Consider the following 25,639-nt stretch of genomic DNA (forward strand, 5'->3'; position numbering starts at 1 on the left):
CCTAGAGAAGCCTGTAGTAGGTTTCCATCCCTCTCCTGACCTGGGCCTCCCAATGGTATGCTGGTCACACCAAGCTCCCCATGGATGTGGACACCTGGCTGGGGACCCACACAACACCCTGGGCTTGAGGTGCTATCCTTTATCAGACACACCTTTCCAGAGCGCCTCTCCAGTACTAGGTAGTGTCAGGGTCTCTGCCAAAGACAGGGCTGACTGCAAGAATGAAGACAGCAGAGGACAAGGCAGTGCTACCCAAAGGCTCAGGAACTGGAAGTTCCTTGGCAGGCTGGGGCTCAGCATGGACTAGCCATAGGAGGACTACATAAGTGTTAAGTGCCTGACAGAGTGAGCCCCCCAGAGCCCACTATGTAGGTACAGTGGCTGACAATCACTCACATCAGTGTATGTTACCATGGAATTCAGAATACCAAGGATAAAGAGCCTATAAGCTTCCAGAGGAGAAAACAGGTGGCACACAAAAGATCAGGAATCAAATGGTATCATATTTCTCAACTACCAAAAGCTAGAAGACAATCAGGCAATGCCTTCCAACATCTGATATAAAATTACGTCCAACCTAAAATTCTAAACCCGCCCAAACTAGCAAACTGGCATGAAATCAGAATAAAGATGTTTTAAGATAGACAAAGCCCCATCCCACCCCCCAATTTCCCTCTAATGTAACCTTTTCTCAGAAAGCTACTGGAGGATGTGCTCCAACAAAACTAGGGAGTAAAAAAAACAAGAACCAGGGAACAGGGGCCTCAAGGTCACCGCTCCCTACTGATGGCTAAAGCAATCCCAGGATAAGTGTGGGACAGCAGAGCTAGACAAATATGACATGGGGCAAAAGGACGGAGGGCTTCAGAAGAGACAGTGACAAGGGGGATAAAATCAGATCAGGTGAGGAAAGTGGAATGAAAACTAAGGGAAGGAGAGCTTCCCTTTTTATCCCAATAGGGGGATAAAAGCAACTAACCCCTTATTGAGAATCTCTGTCACAAGAATTAGGGCTGAATTCATTGCAGGAACATGGAAAGTAAGCAAGTGAATAACTGATGCTATTTTAAGTTCGAGGAAAAACACAAACAGCAACAAAAAAATGTAGAGGATCTACACAAGAGAAATAAAAACGTCTGCCCAAACAAAGCTTGTATACAAATATCCCTAGCTGCTTCATTTATAACAGCCAAAAAGTGGAAACAACCTAGGTGTCCACTGACTGATGAATGGGTAAATAAGGCATGACGTATCCACACAAGGGAACACTATGCTGCAACAGAGATGAACCTCAACATTATGCTAAGTGAAGGAAGCCACATCTTGTAGGTCCATGTAGGTAAAATGTTCAGAATAGGGCAAATCCACAAAGACGAAGGTAAATGAGCTCACTGAGAGGTCTCTTCAATCTTTTCCAAAGAAAACAGCTGCCTCAACTTGCCGTCACCCACTCATTCCTGACTTCCTTCTGGCTTACGTAGACTTGATCCCTTCATCCAACTGCTCTGTCCCATGTCAGCCTCCAAACTGCCAAATCCTGCAACTCCTTTCATGGCTTTGTCCTCCTTGCTGTCTCTGCAGCACTATCCCCATCATCATCCACTAGCCATTCCTTGAGAAGCTCTCCTTCCCTTAGTTTTCATTACACTTTCCTCACCTGATCTGACCTCTCCGTTCTATCTTCTCTCTCACCTCTAGCCTCAACTCCAGTGATGACTCCTCAATCTCCATCCCCAGTTTTGACCTCCTCCTGAGCACTGGCCTTGGATTACCTTGTGGATGACCACCCCACCCCCAGCACCTCAATTTCTGCCCACTTAAGACAAATGTTTATCATCTTCCTAGACCAGTTCTTCCTGCTGGCTCCTGAACTTTCCCAATGCCCCAGGATCAAAGCTGTGATGGAATCTTAGAATTCCACCTCTACTCTGCCTTCAGGGTGAGGCCTTCGCTGAGGCCCCATTGTGTTAGGTCCACCATCTTGCATGATGGCCACTTCCTATCCCAACCCCATCACCCTTAGTATCATCATCTCACACCTGGAAATGGCTGCAGTTCCCTCCCACTGACCTGGTCTCCCTGATTCCAATCTTCCTTGCTCATCGCCACAGTCAAATTTTCTTAAAATAAGTGGTTAGTGTGTCATCACCCTACTTAAAAATCCTCAGCAGTTCCCTCTGTACATTCCACAAAACATGTGCATCAGGTATGAAGACTCTCCAGTTTAGCTCCAACTCACCTCTCAGACCGTATCTTCTACCGTTTCCTTACACATATCATAAGAGTCCAAGAACTTGCAAGCAATCCTTTATCTCTAAGGAAGCTTGATTCTCCTCTGCCATGTGCTTGTCACGCTGATTCTGCTACCCACCCTTTTGGGTCTCATAAGAAGGACACCTCTGTCACTGTGCTTTTCCTGATCCCAGTGGGAAAAAATATCTCACCTCTCTGCCTTTCCAGAAGACTTGGTTTATCACAATCCATGAGGCACTTTCTCATAATACAGCTATCTGCCACAAAAGAAAGTACTCTAGGTATCCCATCATGGGAGGGGTGGTGCTGGTAGCCTGGGACAACAGAGCATCCTGCAGTGGAACAAGGTCCTGGAGACCAACCAACATGTTTCTTTGTTGGGCCTACAGTATGCTTCTTTAAAACAAACAAAAACCACTTTGAGCCAACATTTTAAAATGTGGATATTTCACAGATGACAGATCCCTTTTCCAAGAGGCTTCCCTTACCTACCTAGTCTAGTCTGCCTTAGTAATTCTCTAGAATACGGGCCCATTTTATTTTCTTCATGTATCCTGCCAGAGTGTTCATTTCAGTTATTTGTTCAGCTTGTGTTTATTCCCTCAAGAATTTATGTTCCCTGAGGGAGAAGAGAATGTGTATGTCTTGTTCAAATCTCTCCTCGGCACTCTGTCCATCGAATGGGTCCTTAGAAGCCACCTAAGAGATGTGCTGGACAAATGAACAGATGCGGCCTCCTTGGACTCACATCCTCAAAGGACCCTCATGGATTACAGCAGGCATGATGTTGCTCAGTGAAGCATCCTTGCCCACCTGGTTCCTGGAGGCAGGCATGAGAGCTCGAGGTTCCAAGTACCACCCCCCACCCCCCATCACACACAAAGTATGCGTACTCATATTCATAGTCTTTTCTTCCTTACCTGACTAGCTCCTAGAAGCAACTGATCTAACCCAACCCCAGGGGCTGTGTCTATCTAGTATAACTTAGATAGTCCAGCCCAAAGTTGCTGGACTTATTCAGGCATTCGGCAAGTATTTAGTTCTAAGTGCAAGAAATACAGCATGAAGGAAACAGAAAGATCTGGCCCTCATGAAGCTGACATTCTGGAGGAGGAATGGATGTAGAATTCAGGGATATCTGTAATTGCAGACCACTGGCCTTCACCCTGCCCAGCCCTTCTTGTGCTCCAAGACCCCGGTCAAAGGCCACCTCCTTGGTGTGGTCTTCCTGGTATGAGTCTTTACCAAACTCCTTCAGTGATGACTTTCACTTACTGCTCTGAGCAAGTATAAGCTATTCTATCCTGGCATTACTAGTTTTATTGTTGTTCATCTTAAGCTCCATGAGGCCATAAAATTCTCTTTCCTGTCTCTCATGTTCCCTACAGCTGAGAAACCACAGCTGGCACTTGAATACTTGTTGACCAGTTTGGACAGGGAGTCATTTTTTCCCAAATCTGGTATGGGGACCTGTGAAGCCACGGAACCACGGTGGTAGTTTCCATAAGGTATATTTTACTCAGAAGACTATAGGGAAAAGGTTAATATTTAACTACTAGGGAATTCAACACTTTAGAAATTAATATAAATAGGAATCAGTTATGGAATGAGAAGGCAAAATGCACATGAGTTCCTTCGTGTGAGCTTGCTGGTGGGCAGCCTTGGACATACTTCTTACTGGCTGGGTAACCTTGGCTAAGTTAATGAACCACGTTGAGCCTCTGTTTCAGGATTTATGAAAGGAGATGAGAGTAGTATAACATGTTATTCTACCTGGCAAAAGTGTTGTCAAGGATTGAGATTATTAACACGTATGAGTGCTTAACACCGTGCCTGGCACATAAATGCTCAAAATATGTTAGCTGTCCTTGTTAAGTTCCAAGAACCTCTCTTCTCCATTTGTTAATACATCTCTATTTAGGAGCACTTCGTGGAAAAATCTGTGGTTAGATTTGGGGCTTCAATTAAGGGTCTTAGCTCACCACCAGGAGGGCCAAAAACAGAAGGCAAGGACAAGCCAAGGGGTTAAACGTCACAGAAGCAAAATGAGAAACAGAACCTTTTCAATTAGCTGCTGCCACTTATCTCTCCCTCTAGAAGAGAATCTTCTGCTGCCTCGGTGTCTTCATCTGTACAATGGGGATGTAGCCACTGTTTCTGCCTGCAAGACTGTAGTGAAATCCTGGACACGACAGCACTTTATAAACTAAGAGCGCAATGCACTTGAGTCACTGCTTAAAAGCATGGGTTCTGGAGAATCTCAGGTGAGCGACCTTAGACAAGCAAACATCTAGCCTCAGTCTCCCATGGGGCCCTAGTGAGAAGTGAAACAATAAAAAGAATTTGGGGACTACAACACCAGAAGAACCCAGCTACTGAGTTACTATTATGATTATTAACCTATTCACTGGACTCCTCACTACCAAGAGTCAGATGAAAGCCTGATACAGTGACCCCAACGCTAGCCCAGGAGATGGGCTCTCTAACCAGCTGGTTGACCTTGGGCAAGTAGATGACCCTCTCCAAACACTGGGTTCCCATGGTCACAAAATGAGAGCATTGCAAGAGAGAATCCCTGGGCTCCTACCAGCTCTTCCACTCCGCTGTTAAGGTCTCCGGAACAAAGGCTACCCGCTCCCCAGCCTGTCCCCGAAGGGCCACAACTCAAAATTCTCGCTGCTCAATTCCCTTTGCAGCGCGGCAGCAGGAGCGCCCGGGTCTCCACCCCGGAGAGAAGTGTCCACACTCCGCCGCCACCGCTCGCTTCATCAGCAACTTGCTTCTGCAGCCGCTCCCTGCCCAAAGTTTCCCTGAGCGCCAGGGGACCCCGCGGCGGGTCAGCCCCGGCAAGCCCAGAGAGCAGCGCGCGGAGCCTGGGGACCCGGTTTCGGTGATCCCCAAGCCGCCCCCGCAGCCGGGCGGGGAGTGACAGGTGCGCCGCGGAGCTGCGGGCGGCGGGAGAGCGGGACCCCGGGCGGCGCGTGTAGGCGCGCGAGGGAGGCGGCGGCCGCGGCTCTCCTCAGGCTGCTCCCCCGGGGCTCGGGACGCCCCCGGCTCCGCGCCCCCGGTCCCACGACCCTAGCTCCGCTTCCGGACACGCGGCGCCGCAGAACCCGGCGGCCGCGCGGGGGCCCAGACTCGCAGCGCTCGGCAGGGCTGGGTTCCGCCGGGCCGACCGCGCGTGCCGAGCCTTCCCGCGCGCCTGGGCTTGCGGGGGGTGGGCGCACGCGCACCCGCGCGCCGCCGTAACCCCTTCCTCCCCGCGCGCCCCCGCACTCCCACCCACCCACCCACCCACCAGCACTCACCGTCGATGTCCCCCAGGGTCAGCTCGTCGCCCAGCTCTGTGAGCGTCTCCATGGTCTCCAGATCGCCCAGCTCGCCGCTCTCGTCCATCGCCCGGCTCGGCGCGGAGGCCCCCCTGCAGTCCCGCTCAGGGAGACGCGGGGGCGGTGCAGCCGCCACCGCCCATGACACCCGACAGTCCCCTCCCGGTACCGCCTCACCGGCCGGTGCCAGCCGCCGCCATGTTTGCGCCGCGCGGGAGGGGCGGGGCGGGATTCCCCCGCCCCAACCCGCGCCCTCCGCGGCCCCGCCCCCAGGCCGCGCGCCCCCTTGTTTGTTGTCTATGGGACCAGGCCCATCGCAGCCAATCGGCGAGCGAAGCGGCGCGTGGGGTGATGGCGCGTCATCGATCAGCAGCTTAGATTTGCATAGCGAGGCCCCACCCCTCGCGGGCCCGTAGCGAATACGGAGAGTAGCCCGCAGGTCCTCGGCCCAGCCTTCCTCCCCACGGTTAAAGGCGCCGCTCCCTTTTCCGTTGGGTTTGCCTCGGCAAGCTCTCGCACCCACGGACTGGGGGTTGAAGGGTTAACACTCTTCGCCCCCGCCCGCTGGTCGCCCCCGGAGCTGGGAGCACATTACGTCATCTTCCCAGCTGCTCCCCCGCCCAGCCTGCCCGGGAGAGCGGGTAGAATCAAACCTGGCCCCCCAACACTGGGGCCCCGAGGAGTCTGGATCTTTCAAGTCGCTATTCCTTGCAAGCTTCTTAAAAAGGTAGAAACGGAGGCTCGGCGCGGGCCGCGAGCTGTCCCGAGTGCGGAGTGCATCATACAACCTCTAAGCCTCTCTGCACCTGTCGCAGCCACGCGCCCACTCCGACAGTCCTCACCCCTGGCGCCTCAGAAGGCGGCCCTGGGGCGCCCGAGACCACCAAAGGCCTCCTGAGGTGTGGCCCAGGCATGAGCGTTGTCACGGTACTGCAGCCCGCTCGGAGTCCCACTCCTTCACGCGCCCCGTGGCCCCCTCCTGCAGTTGGCCACAGTATAAACAAATGTGCAGACTAATAGGAATTTACCCTATAGAATAAAAGCATGAGTGCTCAAAGAAGTGGCCAAACATGTTAGTTCAAAGACGTTCATCACAGACCCTCTGTAACTGGGACAAATTGGGAAGCCCAATAAAGCAGTGGATGAACAAATTACAGCCACACGATGGGATACCATGGCATCATCAAAGATTAGGTACATAAATGTCTATTTATTGACCAAGACTCTCACAATATATTGTTAAAAAGGAAAAGTAGGTTTCTTGTGGTCAAGAGGTGAGAGCACATAGAGCACATAGGCCACGTGGAGGCAGACAGGTGGATCCAGTGTGGCCTTGGGCTGGCTAAATAACTGCTCTAAGCCTCAGTTTTGTCATCTCAAATGCAGGGGAAACAGTGCTCTCTCAGTTTTGAAGATTAAACGAGATCATTTGCACATTCATTCGACAATATTTATTGAACGTCTCTGACAGGCAAAAAGAGGCAGTTCCTGACCCTCTGAGAGCTTCCGGTAGTGAAAGAACAGACATTAAACAAAAGTAAAAAGCAGACAATGGCACAAATCATCAAGGGAAAGTAGTGGGTGTGATGCAACTAACAAAGGACTCTGACAATTCAGAAGAAACCTAAAATTTTGAGGAATCATGTCTCGCGTAGCCATGGGAACAGATATGGACAAAGACCCTAAGGCAGGAGCTGCTGCTGCCAGCGCACACTTGGCATAAGGCCTGACATACTGTATGTGCCCATACACAGTAGCTATTGTAACCAACAAAATAGAGATCTATGTGTTCACATTAAGAGTTAAAAGGCTGGGGGAAAAAAAAAAAGAGTTAAAAGGCTGGAAGGCCCAACAGCTGACTGTCAGTCATTGATTACAGGGTGGTTGGATTTAGGGTTAATTTTATTACCTCCTTGGTATTTCAGCATTGTTTAAATTACTTCTTATAATGAACATGTATAACAAGAAAAAGGTTGCCTATTTTGGGGGGAAAAAAGGACAAGAATGTTTCTTCATTGTTCACATGTAGAAGAGCTCACATGCAGACTACACCTACTAGTCTTACCCTGAGACAGAAAACCAAACCCTGCTGCTCTGCTCAGGACCAGGCATTGACTTGGGCAGTGCCACCTTTGACTAAGCCTCTTGCAGGGCTCCCCACACTGAAGGGTGACTGTCTGCTGGCCTACCATAAGTCACTTTGGTCTAGTGGTCTCCCAACCCAGAGAAGAGGGCTGCATGAACAGGGAAGTAGGCACATCCTACTCTCACTCTGCACTGTCCCCACAACTCCCAACTGGACCTGTCCAGAGGCTGCAGTGCCTAACAAAGTGGCCTCCAGAGGCACACATGAAGGCTCAGTAGAAACTGCCAAAGAAAGGTGGCTCTGCTGCACCCAGCCTCAGCAGAACACTGGCATTCTCCCTGTGGCCCTGGATCCCACCTAACTGAACATCTCTTCCAGTTGGCACTTTGTCCTGACTGGGAAAACAGAGACTGGCTCTCGGGGCTGGAGCAGCCTTAGACAAGTCACTCCTTAGGACCTAGGTTCTCGGGGATCCCTGGGTGGCTCGGTGGTTTGGTGCCTGCCTTTGGCCTGGGGCACGATCCTGGAGTCCCGGGATCGAGTTCCGTGTCGGGCTCCTGGCGTGGAGCCTGCTTCTCCCTCCTCCTGTGTCTCTGCGCCTCTCTCTCTCTCTATCATAAATAAATAAATAAATCTTAAAAAAAAAGGGGGGGGGGAACCTAGGTTCTCCACTTGAAAAGGGAGGGAGCAGACAACCATATATCCAGAGATATACCACATACTGGGCAATTACTACAGGCCAGAGAAGTGAACTTTGCATATCCTTTTTCATTTACTACCTTGACACCTCCCTTTTTAGGGCTTTGCTCACCGTGCGTGCCCTCCCTCCTCCCCCAGATTTAGTTGTCACCTCCTCCAGGATTAGGCAAGAACATGTACCCTACGGATTGACACAGAGATTGGGCTTGGGGATGGGAACTAGTAAGTTTGGTTTTGGAAAAACTGAAACATAAGGACTGAGGGTTATAAGGGGCAAGAGGGCAGGTGCCATCAGCTTTGGAGTCTCAGAGGATGCAACTGCTAAGAAAAAAAGAGCAGAGAGAAGAGATTTAGCTTAAAAAAATGTTTTGTTTAAGGGGCAGGTGAGGAAAGAGGAATCAGGAAGAGACAGAGCAGACTCAGGCTGAGGGTAGAGAACCAGGACAACATACTAGCCCAGAAGCCTGGAAGGATCATCTCAGAGAGCTTCCAACAGCATCTCCCTGGGGGCACTGACTGAGGAACCAGGGACAGCAGACAAAGATGTGGGGCTGGGATAAGGAGGAACAAGGGCAGTGGACCACGGAGATTTTACCCCCAGGGGTCATCTAGTAATGTCCAGAGACTGCTACTAGCATCTGGTAGGCAGAAGCTAAGAATGCTAATATCCTACAACACTCATCAGCCATCCTCATATACACAACAAAGAATTATCTGGCCCTAAATGTAAATAAATGCCACTGTTGAAAAACCCTGCCTCTAAGGATACAGGGGAGCTCTGAGATTCTCCAGGGGTGCCTCAGATTGGACTCTGAAGCTCAGCAGACAGGAACAATATCTAAGACCATGCTGAAAACACCAGTGAAGACAGTGTGGCTACTAGAACCGCCCTCATCCCCTGCCCCACTGATAACTCTAGTCCCAGCAGCCACTACCTCCACCAGCACAACTCCCATTATGGTTGGTACATCTGGTTAATGGCACTTTGCTCAGAGGACTGAATACTAGATGCAAGGAACCACGGCCTCTATACTTCCTGACAAGGAAATGGGAAGCCTCTGCCTACAGTTAAGACTTGAGGTGGAGTTCCAGGAACAATTCACCAGTGGCATCAAAGGGAAGGAGAGAGGGGGAGAGCTGAGTGGTTCTGTTTCTTTCTTTGAAGGTGTCAGATGGGGAAACTTGGGCCCATTTGAGGATGGAGAGGCTGAAGGTGTAGAAGGTAGAGCCTAGGAGAGGGGAGCCAGACAGGACAGAGGTGAAGATAGGTAAGACTGACCCCTCTCTTTAACTGTACATACAGGGTGACATAAGACCCATCAGAAAAGAGCATCTGTCACTGAGAAGCCAGGCCCCAGACTCAGAGAAGCAGTTTAGGGCTGGGCAGAGATTCAGACTAAAATTCATTTTACCAATGAAGCCACAGCACAGGGAAGGGCTGGGTCAGGTCACTCAGCAAGTCTGAGGGGCGGAGACAAAACTCCCATCCCTCTTGGACTCTGTCAGAGGTGGGGGGTGGTGGTGGAGGGTTCTGGGATAGTCATGTGTTTCTCCTCTTTTAAGAGACAGATATGACTTGGCAAGGTCAGAGAAACTGAACTGGAAGTCCCATCGGAGTCCCTCCTTCCTCTGCCTGGGAGGAGCATGATTCAAGGGTAGCTGCCCATTCAGGGCCTAATTCCCTCTACAGATTCCCTGCTCTATGGCCCCTGGACTCTGCTATGGGGAACTCTCCATCTGACCAATCCAGTTTGGGGCAGCACTGCCATTGCAAAACACAGCCTGCTGCAGAGCTACAGCCTGTCCCCTGACATCCTCTACCCACAGGCCAAGGGACTTCTAGGGTTGCCAGACACTACATGTTGACTCTACCCTGCACCTGCTCATGAACTGTCTCCAGAGATCTGAGGACAGAGATCGTGTTGCTCACTCCTTCATGAAGGACAGTGCTGAGAAGGGAATAGGAAAGCTAAGCCAAAGCCCTGCTTCACTGCCTTGCCAGGGCCTAGGGCTCCTTGTAATGAGGTGGGAATATCCTTTAAGGTAGTCTCTACATCTTGGAGGACTCCTGGTCCCCCTACCCGGGCCCCTGCCCCACGAAAGGGTTCACAGCTCCCTGGGGCCCAAACCAGCCTTGGTGAGCTCGGAGGGTTTGCTGGCTTTTATTATATCACTGCAGGGAGCTGGGACCTGTGCTGGGCAGCTTAGTGCCACAGTGGGGCCAGCAGCAGGCATGGCACTTCCACAAGTAGCTCAGAGCCTGGTTTTGCTGCCTCCTCCAGAAGGGTGGCAGCCAGCTGGCAGAGCAGTACTAACCCAAAGGGAGAGTCCAGCTGGGATCCCTTCAGCATCCCCCAGCATCTTGATGTGGTTTGATTTGCAGCATGGCATCCTCTGAAGGCCCCCTTGGAACTCCCTCCAGGGAGGCCCCTGGGAGGAAATCCAGCCCTCTGTGGCCCAGTCACTTCTGTTAGGGCGCAGAGCCAGCTCCAGAGGGCTGAGGGAATGCCACCTCCTCTTTCACAAGGGCCAGCTCTCACCACCAGTCGATCCTCCACCTCTTCCTCTGAACTGGTCTCCTCCTGGCCCCTTGAGCCTTGGGCTGCTCATGGCTATAACTCAGACTGGGATCTTGAGATCCGTGGGCCTTTTCGGATCTCTTTCCGCTTCTCCTCTTTCTTCCTGCGTTTCTCCTCCTCCCTCAGGGCTTTCTGGAAAGGGTCGGTGCTGGAAATGAACTGAGAGAAGAGCAGAGCAGGCTGGTTTAGTCTGCAGGCAGCAAAGAGTTTGCTCTGAGCTAGGCTGCTGTAGGCTTCTGGTGGTGGGAAGATTGCTTAGACTCAGGCCCTGTCCTCATGGAGCCTACAGACAAGGAGATAGTTCAATAAGCTTGGGAAAAGCTGCTTAGAGCATTTTGAAAGATAACCAGGAGCTCACCAGGCAAACAGGATGAGAGAGGGGCAGGTGCTAAGGTGTGAACCTGCATGGGACATCTGAGAAACCATAAGCAGACTCCTCAAGGTGAGGCCGCTGAGTGCCCAAGATGACCATAGACCCACCCCCCACCCCCACACCCTGAGGAGGGGAGGGCACCAGTGAGAGCAGGGACTGTGGGCATCCTGCTGCTTTCAAACAAGCTGCAGAGAAGCCCAGGCATTGGAGTACACAGAAAGCAGTGGGTCAGAGGTCAAACTGGCAGACCCTGAAAAGGAGGTGGAAAAGAAGATGGTAGTGCCCAGGCTCTTGGCTTCCATGGTACGTGGATGGTGGTCCTGGTGAGGAGACAGGAACACAGGGCGAGCCAGGGTGGGAAGAAGAGGATTTCAGTGGAGGCATTCCTCAACTGCAATCCCCAGGGTGTCTGCTCTCTGCAGACTAGCTCATCTAAACCCACGGCTTTTGTTACGTGTATATGTCAGTTGCTGCTCAAATCTACATCTCCATATCTAAACGCCACTAGGATGTCCCAAATATGCCCCAGACTTGGCATGCCTCCATCTCCCCAAAACCCAATCTTCTTCCAGTGTCCCTGTCCTCAAGAACAGCAGGGCTCCATGCTGCGCCCCTTCTCCCTCCACATGGAGTCCTTGGCCAAGGCATGGCTCATTGCAACTCTAAGTCTCTCCCAAACTCATCTACTTCTCTCCGTCTCTCCTATCACTAACCCCATCACCATCTCCACTTTCCTCCCAATGACTCTCCGGGCTTCCTAAGGCTCTCTCCACCCACTCTGGTCCCTCTCTAGTCATTCTCCTCACAGCAGTTAGTTCTTTTTGAAATGCAAATCTGCGGGGATCCCTGGGTAGCTCAGCAGTTCAGCACCTGCCTTTGGCCCAGGGCGAGATCCTGGAGTCCCGGGGATGAGTCCTGCCTCGGGCTCCCGGCATGGAGCCTGCTTCTCCTTCTGCCTGTGTCTCTGCCTCTCTCTCTCTCTCACTCTCTCTCTATCATGAATAAAATCTTTAAAAAAAAAAAAAAAAAAAGCAAAATGCAAATCTGACCATGTCACACTCCTGCTTAAACCCTTCCATGACTCTGCATTACTCTCAGGATCAAGTTCCAAATGCTGCATCTGCAGGCCCATGCTGCCTACCCGTGTTCCTCCCTCACACTCCCTGCCTTGGGTTCTTGGATGCCCTGTTCGCTTCCACTTCAAGCCTCTGTACATGCTGTGGTCCTGTCCCTGCCCCCTTTGCTACATTAGCTCCTGCTCAGCAGTCACCACTCTCAGGGACCTGCCCTGACTCCTGGCTGGGGCTGGGGCTGGCTCCTCCCTCATGATCACATGCTTCGTGCCTGTCCCCCGCCCCCCAAACACTCTCCAAGGACAAGAGGATCCTGTCAGGTGTTGCTCACTGCGATACCACCCCCTAGCACAGGACCTGCCTGGCTTTTATATATATTTTCTTTTAAAGGTCTTGTGTATTTATTTCTTGAGAGACACACAGAGAGAGGCAGAGACACAGGCAGAGGGGGAAGAAACAGGCTCCATGCAGGAGCCCGATGTGGGACTCGATCCCAGAACTCTGGGATCACGTCCTGAGCTGAAGTCAGATGCTCAACCACTGAGCCACCTAGGCATCCCCTGCCTGGCATATAGATGGCACTCAGTACGTTGTTGTTGTTGTTGTTTTAAGATTTTAATTGTTTATTTGAGAGAGAGAGAGAGAGCACACAAGCAGGGAGAGAGGCAGAGGCAGAGGGAGAAGCAGACTCCCCGCTGAGCAGGGACCCTGATGTGGGGCTGGATCCCTGCACCCTGGAATCATGCCCTGGCGAACCAGATGCTCAACCACTGAGCCACCCGGGCATCCCAGTATGTATTTTTTAAATAAATGAATGAACCATGTTAGAATATGAAATGCAGCAATAGTACCCCAAACTCAAGTTAACTCTGCTGTGAAATATGCCCATTTATTTAGGGCAAATGTGACAAATGTTGATCAAGGTAGAAATTAAAAACAAACGAAGGGGGATCCCTGGGTGGTGCAGCGGTTTGGTGCCTCCCTTTGGCCCAGGGCGCGATCCTGGAGACCCGGGATCGAATCCCACATCAGGCTCCCGGTGCATGGAGCCTGCTTCTCCCTCTGCCTATGTCTCTGCCTCTCTCTCTCTCTCTGTGACTATCATAAATAAATTAAAAAATTAAAAAAAATAGTTAAAAAAAAAAACAAAAACAAAGGTCTACCTGCGGAGCAAAGTACCTGCCACATTAGATTGAATATCTGGAAGATGGGGTGAAATCAGAGAACTGTGGCCCAGAAAGGGTAAGTGATATGCTTAAGTCATATAGCAAGTGGGAGGCACAACTGGAACTAGTCCCCAGGGCCTCCCACCTCTCTGGACAGTGTTCCCCCCTACCACACTCTGCCTCTTATCCCTATTAATTAATTCTGATCTTCTTGAGATGGGTGAGGAGCTGGGAGACTCCCCAAGTCACAGAGGTGTGGCTTCTGGCTGGGGTAGAGGAAGTCAAAAGATCTGGGCCGGGCAACCCCAGAAGGCTCAGCCTCACCAGGGGAGCCCAAACCTGACTTGGTCAGAAGAGAAACACTGCCTCTCCTTTTCCCAGACCCCCTTCCCACTAGGCCTAACGCCTATTTTATTTTAAAAATTTTAAAGATTTTATTTATTTATTCATAGAGATAGAGAGAGAGAGAGAGAGAGAGGCAGAGACACAGGCAGAGGGAGAAGCAGGCTCCATGCAGGGCGCCCAACGCCGGACTCCATTCCGGGTCTCCAGGATCACACCCAGGGCTGCAGGTGGCGCTAAACCGCCGCGCCACTGGGCCTGCCCTAATGCCTATTTTAAATTCCTGATTTTAGGGGTGCCTAGGTGGCTCAGTGGTTGACCATCTGCCTTTGGCTCAGGTCATGATCTCTGGGCCTGGGAATCAAATCCCACATTGGGCTCCCCCAAGGGAGCCTGCTTCTCCCTCTGCCTATGTCTCTCCCTCTCTCTGTGTGTCTCTCATAAAAAAATAAATAAAAACTTAAAAAAAATTCCTGATGTTAACCTCAAGTGGGCCCTTCGTGCTGCCTAGCAATCTGGGATGTCTCCTTGGTCTGCTCACTCAGCCATTCTCCTAGACACACTTTGAGCCCCCAACCCTACTCCACTCCTCCCCCACACACCATTGTAGAGGACAGAAACACTCACAAGACAACTTCCACAAGCTCCTACCTCCACATCTATCAACCCAGCTGCTTCTGTGCCCACACTGCTCTTCCAGGCACCAAATCTCCCCTGCCTTACTTGCTCAGCGATGAAGCTCCAGCAACTCTCCCACTCCTGCACCATCCATTCTTCTTCCTTAATGTGCTATTTCCATCAACATGCCAAAATGCCTAGTCTCTCCTACCTAAAATTTCCCCTGGAATCCACACTCCTTCCAGCTATTCTCCCATTGGTCTGTTCCCCTTGAAAAGAAAGCTCTTCAAAGGTAGTCTGCATTTGCTGTGCTCACTTCCTTGACTCTCATTCTCTTGAAATCTAATCTCTGTCCCCACTGCTCCACCAAAACAGCTTATATTAGGATCTCTGATAGCCAGTGTCCATATTCCTAAAGCCAGGGGCCAGTTCTCAGGCCTCACGCTCCTCGGCCTTCCAGCAGATGCTTGCTACAAGCCACTCACTCTCTCTTTGCTACACTCTCCTCACAGGGTCTCTGGGAAACAATCACCTCCTGGGTTTCTACTCTCACACTGACTGTCATTCTAGGACTTCTTTGCTGGTTCCTCCCCAGCCTCCAGAGGGCTGAGGTCTGGGATGTGCCTGCAGAGAGGTGGGAGTTCATTCTAGTGATGGGTACCTAAGAAGGAGGAGAGGACATCCCAGAATACTCCCTAGCATGGAGAGTACATGAGGGGAGCTGAGTAAACCTGAACTGCTGCTGGTAGGACAGGTCCCTACTGAATGCCAAACAGTGGGTAAAATCTTGAGAATGTCCCCAGCCAACAAGAAGTAAGGCAAGGATGTTACTGCTATGGTTATTTCCAAGCAGAGCACACTGGGACAGAGCCAAACTAAATCTATCCTATACCCATTCTCTCTGGTGCATGCTCTCACCCTCCTCCTATGTCAGAGGCATTCCTGATCTACAGGGCAAGGAGAGCCAGTGTCGCAGCAATAAAGCATCCCTGTGGGTGCCCCTCACTGAAAAAGGCAATTGGCCATGGCCTTGAGTGTCCCTGAATATTCTTGTTGGATATGCTCTGACTGCTCTTACACTGGCATTTATCAGGGTTGCAATGGAAGCAAGCAACCTTGAGGGATGTTACATGACAGGGTCACAGCAACCCTAGTAGGAAAACCCACATCTCCCGTTCTACTGCCTGAAGCAAAGCCTCTGGTTCAAAGGGGGCCTTGATTCAGAGGTTCCACTAAATACTGATGCCTGATCCACTAATTGTTCACCTAAATTAAGAGCTAATGGCACTGTCCAGAAGAGTTAAATAGCCAGTCTGACTGCTATCCTTTGAAAGGCCTGCTTCTAAAGTTGGATCTTGGCTGGTATCTGGAAACTTGGATTTTGGGAGGGCTCTCACCACCTTAAGTGATGAGCCTAAACTTTGCCAACAATGTGGTTTATGCTGAACACGTGCTTTTCCCCTGGTTGTCTGGAATTCTGGTATGCACTGGGCCGTAGGCACTTAAGTGACCAGCTCCTGATAAAAACCCTAGGCACCGAGTCTTTAATGAACCTCCCTGACAGACAGCTTCTCACATGTCACATCTTGTTGCTGAGGGAATGAAGTCCTGAAGAACTCTATTGGGAGGACTCTTGGAGGCTTGTGCCTGGTTTCCCTCAAAATTCACCCTATGAGCCTTTCCCCTCTCCTGATTTTGCATTGTATCCTAAATTACAGCCATGAGCAGAACTATACACTCAGTCCTCATCAAACCTCATCAAGCATGCAGTGCTCTTGGGAACCCTAGACACTCTTGTCTATTGGCAGCAGCAGCCCCAGTGACAATGCTGGAAGACTGACTGCAACAAGGCCAGTCAGATAATAATCAGAATTAGAAGCCACCAGCCTTGCCTAGATAATATTCCTAATATCACACACAGCATATTTCTACTGACTGTCATTATGCTAATGGCCTGCCACTCAGAAGACTATGGATGGGCAGATCAAAGACAACCATTCCTCTTTGAGGCCACAAACTATGAAAACAAATAGTGGTTGATAATTTAATAATCCAGATCACTTGTTTAGATGCCTGTCATAAGGCCCATTCCCTGATGAGACCAACCAGAATCAAAACACTGATCAAGACTATAATGCCCAGTTAACTAGCATTGCCACCTAAATGCATCATTGTACTAGGCTGGCGACATACCTTCCACCAGGGACAGGAGCAAAGCAGAGGACTCTGTATTTCTGACTTGACCACCTAGACTCCCTGGTTGGAATGGTATGACCTGAGATCGTTAGGACAATGACCACTTGGTTGGGTATGCTCCCTCTAGTCCCCCTACAGTGGCCCATGTGGCCCATGATGGATCAGGCCCATGCAGAGAAGCATGGCCTGATCTCCCCGGGAAAATATGTGTCTTTGAATGTTTTGTAAAAATGCTCTTGTCCCATTCATATCTGACCCTTCTGGAGGAAAGAAAGTCCAGGTGAGAGTAGGGGACGATTAGAGAAAAAGTGGAATTATGGGTACTGGGATATGGCACACTGATTCTGTAGCAATAATCTTAGCATCTGGGGAAGGAACAATTAATCCTCTTGGTCTCTTAGATCTAGCCCTGCCATTTGGCAAATAATTCTAGAGTCTGCCCAAGCCAAGTGGCAGCTGCAGCTGACAATCTGATCAGCTGTTGGGTATGTTACTCTCAACCTTGTGATAGGAAAACTCTTATGGATATGGTCAGTAGTGAACTATTTTAATGTGCCCAATGCCATCAAAAGCAGTTCCCAAAATGACCCTGTGCAGACATAGATGGCAGTACAACCTGTTTTAATCTGATAGATAAAAATCCATCTGCTTCTCCTGATGCCTGAGTGCCCTTCCATTATGCCAAGTAGGGCAACTGAGGCTGCAACTCCATAGTGATATTACCCTCAGGGCTCAGGTCAATAATATAATGATGACTCAAATCAAGTAGTAGCATGTGGGAAGCAGTGGGCCATGAAATGCCTCTTTACTGGGGTGCTGGTGGCTCAGTTGATTAAGCATCAGACTCTTGATTTCGGCTCAGGTCATGATCTCTCAAACCCAGGGGTATGAAATGGAGCCCTGAGCCCCAATGTCAGGCTCCATGCTGGGCATGGAGCCGGCTTAAGATTCTCTTGCTTTCTCTCTCCCTCTGCCCTCCCACCCTGTCCACTAACACATGAATGTGCATACTCTCTAAATAAAAAAAAAAAAAAAGAAAAAGAAATGTCCTTTTGCTGGAGATAAGGGCTGCTTTGGGTCCATTTATTGCTCCCTGTAACTACTGACAATGACATCAAAGATGTGTGGATGGTAACGAGTAACTGACTGGCCTTAGAGCACATTCTGATTGTCTAACTTAAGACCTACTGGCCTACCCACGACTTATCACAGCTAGCTGAATCTGCAACACTAGAGGGTTGAGCTCAACACTGCAGGCTGGCTTCATTCTGTTGCTCAGAGTCCTATGATGGAAGCTTTAATCTAATGGCAGTATGAAATAAACTGAACATATTTGGTCCTAGCCTTTACCTATCAGATCAATGAGATTGAATAGCACATTCATGTGGAAATTTAAGTTAAGCTAAGAGGGCTGGGGAGGGGGTGTGGGGAGGGATGGGGGACACTGTGGGGGAGGCAATCAACCAGGGCCCTGAACATCCCTCCATGTTCTCACTGGGTACACCAAGAAAGAAAAGCCCCGATCAGTCTGTATCTGGGCCATTTGTCAGGACAGCTTGCAGAAAACTGGGAAGGATGACATGACAACTGCCCCCCTAAGAGTAGGTTTGCTTCTATTCACTATAAAGGCTATAAATATTTCAAGCTTGGTATTTTTCAGATTCACACAAACCCACTGCATGCATAGCATCTGCATGGGTGACTTGGGGAACAAGGGGAACCCATATGACCAGGCCAACAGTCTGGATACTGCTTTTGCTATAATAAACTCCGATGTCTCTGACCTCTCAGCATCTATGGAACAGTAGCAGGCTAAAATCCTAGGTCCCTCGAAGACCCTGACACATCTCCCTACACCAGAGTTGAGAGCCTGTGATTTGATAAGTCCAGTCCTCCAGCCTTTCCTGCCCCTGCTACCTGATTCCCTTCTCCCCTCTACTGTATGTGTCCCCATCTGTCATCCTACCCTGCAGCCTTCAGCCCTTAGAGCCCACCTCTGGATGAAAGCATATGCAGGAATGTGAGACATAAGCCTGGCTGAGTGCTCAGAAGCTCAAGGGCAGAGAAGCATGGCCTGATCTCCCCAGCATCCACTTGATGTTGGATGCCTATTATACATCGGGATGGGTGTGTTTGCAGCCTCTGACTGCCTCCCCTGCAGCTGAGGTCCATATATCATGAAAAGACAGCGAGCCTGAAACGAAGACAGGGCTTACTCAAAGGCACCAATGAGCAAGTGATGGAATATGGATCCAACCTCAAGTATGTCTGGCTCCAAGTTGAAAGCCCTCATGCTCCAGCCCCTATATGACCTGGCTTCCCATGACCTGGCAGAGGCAGACCACACATGGCCATAGGCCCCAACAGCTTACCTCTGGGCGGTCTACTTTAAATGGGTTCTGGAAGTCAGAGTCTTTCTCACTGATCCCCAGCTCCTGGGCCATCTATGGATGAAGAAAAATTAGTCATCCTCTGCCTTCTCCTGACTCCTTACCCACAGCCACTCCCTCCATGGTGGGACCCAGGCCCAACACTTAGGCAGATGTGAAAAAGGTGATGACCCCTAGGGACCCAGGTCAGCACAGAACTCCCTGAGATAGCATCTCAAGGCGCCCTGAGGCTTATCACAGAAAGCACAACCAAGGGCTGACATTCAGGCCCAAATGAAGGCAGATTCAAGGTTCACAGCACACCACCAGGCAGAGGGCTCCTGAACCTCCTCTGCCCTAGTCCTTACCAGGCTAAGGATGGGCGAGTGGGGCCCCTGGTCAAACACGCCCGACTGGTTGCAGAAGCTGATGCCCCAGCGGATAAGGAGGTTCCAGTTGGAATTGTGGTCAAAGTAGTGGTGCACAATCCTCGGGAAGCGCAGCACCACATCACCGAAGAAGGCTGTGTTCTCCACTACTTGGGAGAAAGCTGGCAAGAGGATCCTGATGAGTGGCCTGGACAGATGCCCTTCTGTTGCCCATCTGGCCAGCCCCAGCCACCCTACAGAGAGTAGAAGCCCACTAAGCCTACTAATCAGACAAGGGAACTGTGCCCACTATCCACAGGTGCTGACCACGTGTATAGTGTGTGCTAATGGCTGTAGGTCCACCAGATCAATGAATCCTCAAAGCCACCTTGAGGGAGATAAGGCTGCTGTTCCCATTTTACAGACAGAAAATGAGGCTCAGATGGCTGGTGAGTGGCAAATCTGGGCTGCAAACCCAGGTCTGACTCCAAAGGCCATGCTCATCCCCCTGTATGTCATTTGTTGTGGGGACCAGAGAGACGGGTGCCATTCTGCACATGAAGACACATGCATCACATGAGGCTTGGCTGGATCTTATTTCCCCAACTTGGCCTTTAAATATCCAGAGCCAGGCCCCACAGTTAACACAACTGTAGTATGTGTGAGGGGTCATGACTATTAGGACAATCAGGGAACACATTAGGGTTTTGGCGGTTTTTTAAATCTCTTTCCAGTTTTATTTTATTTTAAAGATTTTATTTAATTGAGAGAGAGAGAAAGAGAAAGAGAGAGAGAGAGAGAGCACGTGGGCACGCAAGCAGGGCAGTGTCAGAGAGAAAGGAGAAGCAGACTTTCCACTGAGAAGGGAGCCCAATGTGGGGCTAGATTTCAGGACCCTAGTATCATAACTTGAGCCAAAGGCAAATGCTTAACCAACTGAGCCACCCAGGCACCTCCCGATTTTATTATGTTTTAACTACTTAAGTTCTTATATTAGGGGATCCCTGGGTGGCTAGGCGGTTCAACACCTGCCTTTGGCCCAGGGCATGATCCTGGAGTCCCGGGATCGAAGTTCTGTGTCGGGCTCCGGGCATGGAGCCTACTTCTCCCTCTGCCTGTGTCTCTGCCTCTCTCTCTATCATGAATAAATAAAACCTTTAAAAAAAAAAGACCTTATATTAAAATAATTTTAGGCTTCCATCATATATTATAAAATTCCTTCACTTGGCTTCCCCTAATGTCTTCATCTAATATAACTATTGTACAACTATTCAAACAAGGAAATTAACATCGATATTAATTATTAGACCTTATCTGAATTTCACCAATTTTCCCATTAATGTCCTTCTTCTCATCAACAGATCAGTTCAGACTAAGTTAGTATGTCCATCATGGCAGCAGGTCCCCCCGCAACCTAGGCTATTTTGAACTATAACTACATACCCAGCCCTGCTATAAGTCCCTGTTTGAGCCACCACTGCAGATAAGGCCCAGGCAGCCCTCACCAGCACTGGCCAGGCCACACAGAGAGATAAGTAGATGCCAGGTTGGGTCCAAGACAAGTGGAATGGGAACCTCTGGGCTTCAGAACAATCTTAAACCTCAAAGAGCTCAGGAGTTAGCTTGGTTTACAGGTTTGCAAGAGCAAACTACTTGTCCTCTTTTATCTAGAAAATGGAGGCAATGGTGCCTTCCTCTGAGAGCGGAGATTTAAGATGATGTTTGTAAAGTCCCCACCATTTGACATTTAAGTGCTATTTCCATCTTCTCCCAGACAGTATAATCTAACCAGTTTTATTGTTAGAATATAACCACTTAATGGGGGAGGGGGGAATTACCACAGGAGAACAATTCTTGGAAGAGGAGATAAGAGGACACAGAACATTATCTTATCTGTTCTTCCCAGTGTCTCAAAAAGGATTTAAGGGAACTGGGGCTTTAAAACAGTAGTAAAGAGCACTCTTAACTGCCCCCACTGGCCAGTCTCTTCAACAGAACTGCTTTTTCTCCTATAAATAGGAACAACCTTTGCCTTCTCTACAAGGGTCACGATGGTAGAAAAGGCAAGAATCCCTGAGGTGGGGTCATGGGCAGAGGCTTCTCTGTTTCTCATGCCCCAAGCACAGTACAGGACAAAGGAATATACCCACATCAGGGGCCCAGAAAACTGGCTCTGAAGCCTAGAAATGCCTGGAGAAATATGGGACAAGGTGTTGTAAGAGGATACTTCCAGAGAAAAAAAGAGTGAGAATAGGAGGGAAGGAGCAGCTGTAGAAGATTAAGGTAGTGGGGAGGAGGAAAGGGTAGGATTGGGAAGACCATACCATCCTTCAGTTTCTCGTCCTGGGGGAAGGGCCCATCTGGGAGCACATCTGCAGCAATGAGCACTGTCCGTGAGTCCTCCAGCACCTGAGGGAACCCCACCCAGGCTGAGCAGCTTTGCAGAACCCTTCACAGATGGCCCTATTTATTTAAACCCTATTTCAAATCTTGTGCATATAGTTCCCCTTCATTGAACACCAACCCCTTAGGGAACTCCTACCCATCATCAGTGCCCAGAACAAAGACTAGGCCTGCCATGAGCTACCCCATGCCCACACGCACCTTAAAGAGCCCCTACGCACCTTAAAGAGCCCCTTGAGCATGACATCAAGAATCTTGTACTGCTGGTGAACATCGTTTAGCTGTGCCAGGTTTTTCAGTGCCAACAGTTGTTCTCGTCGTTTCACCTCAAACATCTTCTTGTCTGAACAGCATTAAGTTAAGGGGCTTACACCCATACTCCTGCCTGGATAATCCACTGGTCCCAGTCCAGAGGGCCCATTCCCGACCAGCAAGTATCTGCAAGGGCCATAGATGCCCATAGCTGAAACACTCCCCATCCTCCCACCTCCAGGGAAGAAAAACTGAGAGGCACAGATATCCTGCAATGTATCGTTTGTCCATTTCACACAAGATTCTATATCCAACACCCTGAACACATCCCTTAGGAACTGGCTCCTGTCCTCCCCTCCCATGGTCTTCCTGCCACCTTTTACAACCATTCACTATTCCCAGAACCTCCACTCCTCTGTTTATAATGTACACTTTATATTGTACATTGCCTGGGATGCCACCACCCCTTCTCCATGAGTTTCTGTTCTTTTAAGACCCAGTTCCAAAGCCAAAGCACCGTGTATCTACATGCCTCTCCTCCCCGTCCATGGTTCATTAGTGCTGATTACAGAGTCCAGTGTGATGCCTGTGAATTCCTCAAAGAGAGGGACTGACTGGTCCTGACTCTTCTCTGTGTCCCCAAAGCCTGGCCAAAGTAGGGAGCCTAGTATACCAGGGCCTGAGTCTTACCCACAACATGCAAAACACATGCACAATCCCCAGAGCCCCTGTGGGGGTTGCCTTGCCTTCTCCATTTAACATATGAGGAACCTGAGGATCAGAAGAGAATTGACTTGATCAAAGTTTGGTTAGAGAACCTCACTTTTTCTCCCCTGTCCCCTTAGGCTGGGTCTGCTCCAACCCTGGAATCCAAGGGGTACAGAAAGACTGTTTATAGATCTCCTCAGAAACAGCTCATTAACCCCCCTGCCATCCCAAAGGATACAGATTTCCAGGCTAGGATCCAGGGAGGTTTTCAGGGCGCCTGTGACTCCTGTCCCAGACAATAGCAGGATGAAGGAGAAGGCCAGGAACTGAAGAAGATCCATAGGTAAGATCCTAGAGCTAGGAAAACAACCCAGAGAGAGATGAGATCCAGAGCTTGGTTATATAAAACACAGAGTGCAAGTGAATGGCAACTTCCTGACATAACATGGCCTCCAAATACCACAAATTCAGTTTTGGGAAGCCCTGGAGCACCAGTCTCAGCCCAGGGCCTGTGACCAACAGACACACAAACACTGTGGGATGGTATAAAGGATGAAACAGATAATATTGATAATTTAGGGATGCTTAAGGCACAGGAGTCAGTGTCTAGAACTGTGGGCTGGAGCTCTGGCTCTGCCTCTGACTGTGGGCCCTCAGGCAAATTGCTCAGCCTCTCTGAGCCTCAGCTTTTCCACCTGTAAAACAGAGATAAGAAAGTCATCTCCTTGCTGTAGGGAGAAAGGACTGGGTGAGTATTAGCCTGGGGAAAGAGGGGCTGGTCATTATTTCCTTTCAACACATCCCATGCTGGATCCCAAGAAAGTATCTGGTAAAGGAAGCCCAAGCAGTCAGGGGACATATGAAACTTGCAGTTTCCCTCCTTCTCTGACTTCTATCATCAGAACAAAAGAAATGAGGCACCTGCTTGGCTCACTCAGTGGAGCATGCAACTCTTGATCTTGAGGCTGTAAGTTCGAGCCTCACACTGGGTGTAGAGGTTATTTAAAAATAAAATCTTTAAGAAAAAAAGAACAGAAGAAGGGATGTAGGGCAGGAAAGGAGGCAGCACAGGCTTGGGTAAGAAGGCTGCCACTCATTCACTATGGAACCACGGGCACCACAACACCTGTTCCTACTGGAGCACCATTCCCTAATTATTTTCTGAGTACCACATTCATTTAGAGCTGGGAATACAGCAGTGTCTAATACAAACAAAATCACTGCATTCGTGGTACTTTTGTCTGTAGTAGGGGAAACAATCAATAAACTTGTAAAATAAGCAGAGAAAGATGAGGGAGTTGGTGGGATGCAATATGAAACCGTGGTCAGAGGAAGCCTCCCACTGAGATGAGAGCGGCACAATTTTACCAATGTGGACACCAAGGCACAAAAAAAGTGAAGTGACTGCCCAAAGAACTCAGCTATCCGCAGGCTAAACCAAGATTCTAAATGAGCACAGGCTACCTCAAAGCTGCCACTGTTCTATCAGGACACCTGCTCCAGGGGAAAGATGCTGTTATTGACAGAGCCTGCAGAGATCATTCAGAGAACCGCCTCGGAACCATCCTACGAAGAGGAGACAACTGAAGCCTTAAAAATGGGAAGGAGTAGCCCAAGTGCACCCAGGACCACCTGCCTTCCACGTGAAGCTCTAAACTCAGGGAACCAGACCTGGGCTAGGGCAGAACTTGAAGCCTGGGGGTATTAGGCGTAAATGACTGAAAGGGAAAAGAAGTTGGGAAGGAAAACCGAAAAAGCGGACCCCGGGGAGGCGGATTCTGCTTTTTCTAGTTACTCCCGCTCGCCCTGCCTCTCAATCCCGCCGCGTGCGCTCCCAGCGCTCCTCCTGGCTGGGTGCTGGGTACGCTACTCCGAACCCATTCTGTGAGGGTGGATATGGCGACGGTGGGATCTGAGCCGGCCACGCGGGCTCGCGGACCCGGCTTGCTGCCCCGAGCCCTTTGGGTCTCCCCAGGGGAGGGAACGAGTCCTTCCAACAAGAAGTGTTCGGAGCCGCGAGTCTCATCCCCTAACCCAGCAGCAGGTTCAGGGCCCCTGGTTCCTGCCTCCCCACCCCCCACCGGGAGCCCGCCCTCCCCCGACCCCTGCCCCCACCTACCTGGCCGGGCGCTGCGGGAAGGGGCGCGCGGGCAGGACTTCGGCGAGCAGCCCCGCTCCACGACCCGCCGGGCGAGTAGCAAAGGCGCGGGACCTCACGCTAGGCGCCAGCCGTAGCACAGGAACCTCCGAGCGCCGCTGCGGGCCAATGAGCGCGGGCCGCGACCGCCGCCCCGCTGACCTCACTTCCGGCCCCGCCCCCCGCGGCCCAAGCGCAGTGAAGGGGTGTTGTGTCCCGCCCACCCCGTGCCGGGCGCTCGCGCTGGTCGCCCCGTCTCCTTCAGGTTGGAGGAAGTGAAGTCTGCGTGGGGTCTGGGCCCGACTCAGAGGGCGCGTCAGCGGACTGGGGCCCTGACCGAAACTTTCCATCAGCTGACAGTGTTAAACCGAAGTTGACCGGATCGGTTCGGTGGGTCACGACTCGCTGTTGTTTTTCTAAGAACCCTGCAGTGCGAAGTTGGCGCCTCTGCTCCAGTCCCACCAGCTTCCAAACCCAGTCTCGGGGGCCTCCCTATCCGTTCATTAGGCCGGAGTTCAGTTTTGTGCAGGGTCGGTACAGCCAGACCCCAGGAGTAAGGGTGGGCTGCCCAGTTCCCGGCACCCAGAGGGGGTGGGGGTGGGGGACCGGGAGGCAGAGGTGCGGTGGGCTGAGCTGGGAGGAGCAGGAGGCAGGAAGCAGGCACAGGTGTGGAGAGCCGACAGTGAAA

General features: G+C 50.6%; 2 protein-coding genes across 4 annotated transcripts in view; both read right to left on the minus strand.

Annotated features, from left to right (window-relative positions):
• The window catches only part of SREBF2 (sterol regulatory element binding transcription factor 2), a 62,352-nt gene extending 56,440 nt beyond the window's left edge, over positions 1 to 5,912 (minus strand). The window contains exon 1 of one of the 2 annotated variants that reach the window (XM_072740981.1): positions 5,562 to 5,912. In XM_072740981.1, the coding sequence (XP_072597082.1) occupies positions 5,562 to 5,649 (88 nt within the window). In that variant the 5' untranslated portion in view covers positions 5,650 to 5,912. Of the gene's footprint in view, positions 1 to 4,840; positions 5,427 to 5,561 lie in introns of those variants that run through there. The other variant, XM_072740980.1, reaches the window with a different exon arrangement.
• Positions 5,913 to 7,010: 1,098 nt separating this feature from the next.
• Positions 7,011 to 25,247, minus strand: CCDC134 (coiled-coil domain containing 134). Of its 2 annotated transcripts, none has more exons than XM_026017344.2 (7): positions 24,934 to 25,247; positions 23,053 to 23,171; positions 22,076 to 22,197; positions 21,776 to 21,860; positions 19,452 to 19,633; positions 19,087 to 19,158; positions 7,011 to 11,105 (listed from the first exon to the last, which is right to left on the minus strand). In XM_026017344.2, the coding sequence occupies exons 2-7, from the start codon at positions 23,153 to 23,155 to the stop codon at positions 10,980 to 10,982; spliced, it is 690 nt and encodes a 229-aa protein (XP_025873129.1). In that variant the 5' UTR covers positions 23,156 to 23,171; positions 24,934 to 25,247; the 3' UTR covers positions 7,011 to 10,979. The 2 variants fall into 2 exon arrangements, with proteins under 2 accessions (XP_025873129.1, XP_025873128.1); XM_026017343.2 differs by having other exon boundaries at positions 19,452 to 19,705; positions 24,934 to 25,110.
• Positions 25,248 to 25,639: the final 392 nt, after the last annotated feature.

Source organism: Vulpes vulpes, chromosome 16 (assembly GCF_048418805.1).
Source record: "Vulpes vulpes isolate BD-2025 chromosome 16, VulVul3, whole genome shotgun sequence".
In the NCBI taxonomy this organism is placed as follows: domain Eukaryota; kingdom Metazoa; phylum Chordata; class Mammalia; order Carnivora; family Canidae; genus Vulpes; species Vulpes vulpes.